The 963-nt window shown below is 40.3% G+C and overlaps 1 protein-coding gene across 1 annotated transcript in view; it reads right to left on the bottom strand.

Moving 5' to 3' along the window:
- The window catches only part of LOC117113471, a 2,175-nt gene extending 1,251 nt beyond the window's left edge, over positions 1-924 (bottom strand). The window contains exon 1 of the mRNA XM_033256808.1: positions 4-924. Coding sequence (XP_033112699.1) covers positions 4-924 — 921 coding nt within the window. The remainder of the gene's footprint in view (positions 1-3) is intronic.
- Positions 925-963: the final 39 nt, after the last annotated feature.

The raw sequence follows: 963 nt of genomic DNA on the forward strand, positions 1-963 counted from the left end.
AACCTGCCAGTAACCTGATGACAAATCCATTGTGCTGAAATAGAGATTTCCAGCCAAAGCGTCGATCGTGTCATCTATGCGAGGTAGGGGGTGAGAATCTTTAACCGTATGCATATTAATTTTTCTGTAATCCACGCAGAAACGAAAGGTGTTATCCTTCTTCCTAACCATAACTATAGGTGAGCTCCATGGGCTATAACTGCGCTCTATTATATCATTATCTACTAACTCTTGACACTGTTTTCGGATCTCTTCTCTCATTTTGGGCGAAGTCCTATAAGCCCGTTGCCTAATAGGTTTCACACTTCCAGTATCGATAGTGTGTCGAACTAACTCTGTACGACCATAATCCCTGGGTGATTTGCTAAAAATATCATGGTAATCCGCAAGGAGTTTGTGGACCCTATCCTTTTCTTCCTCAGTCAAACTTTGAGAAGGAATGTCAAAAGATAAATGAGATGAAGGTTCTAACGTTGGAGTGGAGGTAACCACTTCACTAATATAATATTCATCCTCCTTCCTATCACAAGCAGAGTAAAACTGACCTAAGGGCATATTGCGAGTTAACTCAATATCCTGACGAGTTGGATTAATCAACAAAATAGGTATTATCCCGTTGACTACAGTAGCAACTGTCCTTCCACAAATAATAGGAATATTCCTATCAGGCTCCATTACACCTTCGTATCCATGAGGGACTGAAATACATTCAGGGGCTGACACTTTAGCATCAACAGTCATTTCCATACCAGCTGGAACAACTAATGCTCGTGGCAAAACAACATTACAAGTATGTAAAGCGACTTGTCGGTCAGTACGAAATGATGTGACAGTATCAGCAATCTTAATAACTCCAGTTTGCAAATCAATAACTGCTCCATTTGACCTAAGAAAATCCCAACCTAATATCATGGGTCTCTCCATACTACTGGTGACATGAAAATTATGGTTAAGCGTAACATC

This window comes from Anneissia japonica, unplaced genomic scaffold, assembly GCF_011630105.1.
Source record: "Anneissia japonica isolate Jap-2015-1 unplaced genomic scaffold, ASM1163010v1 scaffold287877_len585272_cov192, whole genome shotgun sequence".
Taxonomy (NCBI): Eukaryota; Metazoa; Echinodermata; class Crinoidea; order Comatulida; family Comatulidae; genus Anneissia; species Anneissia japonica.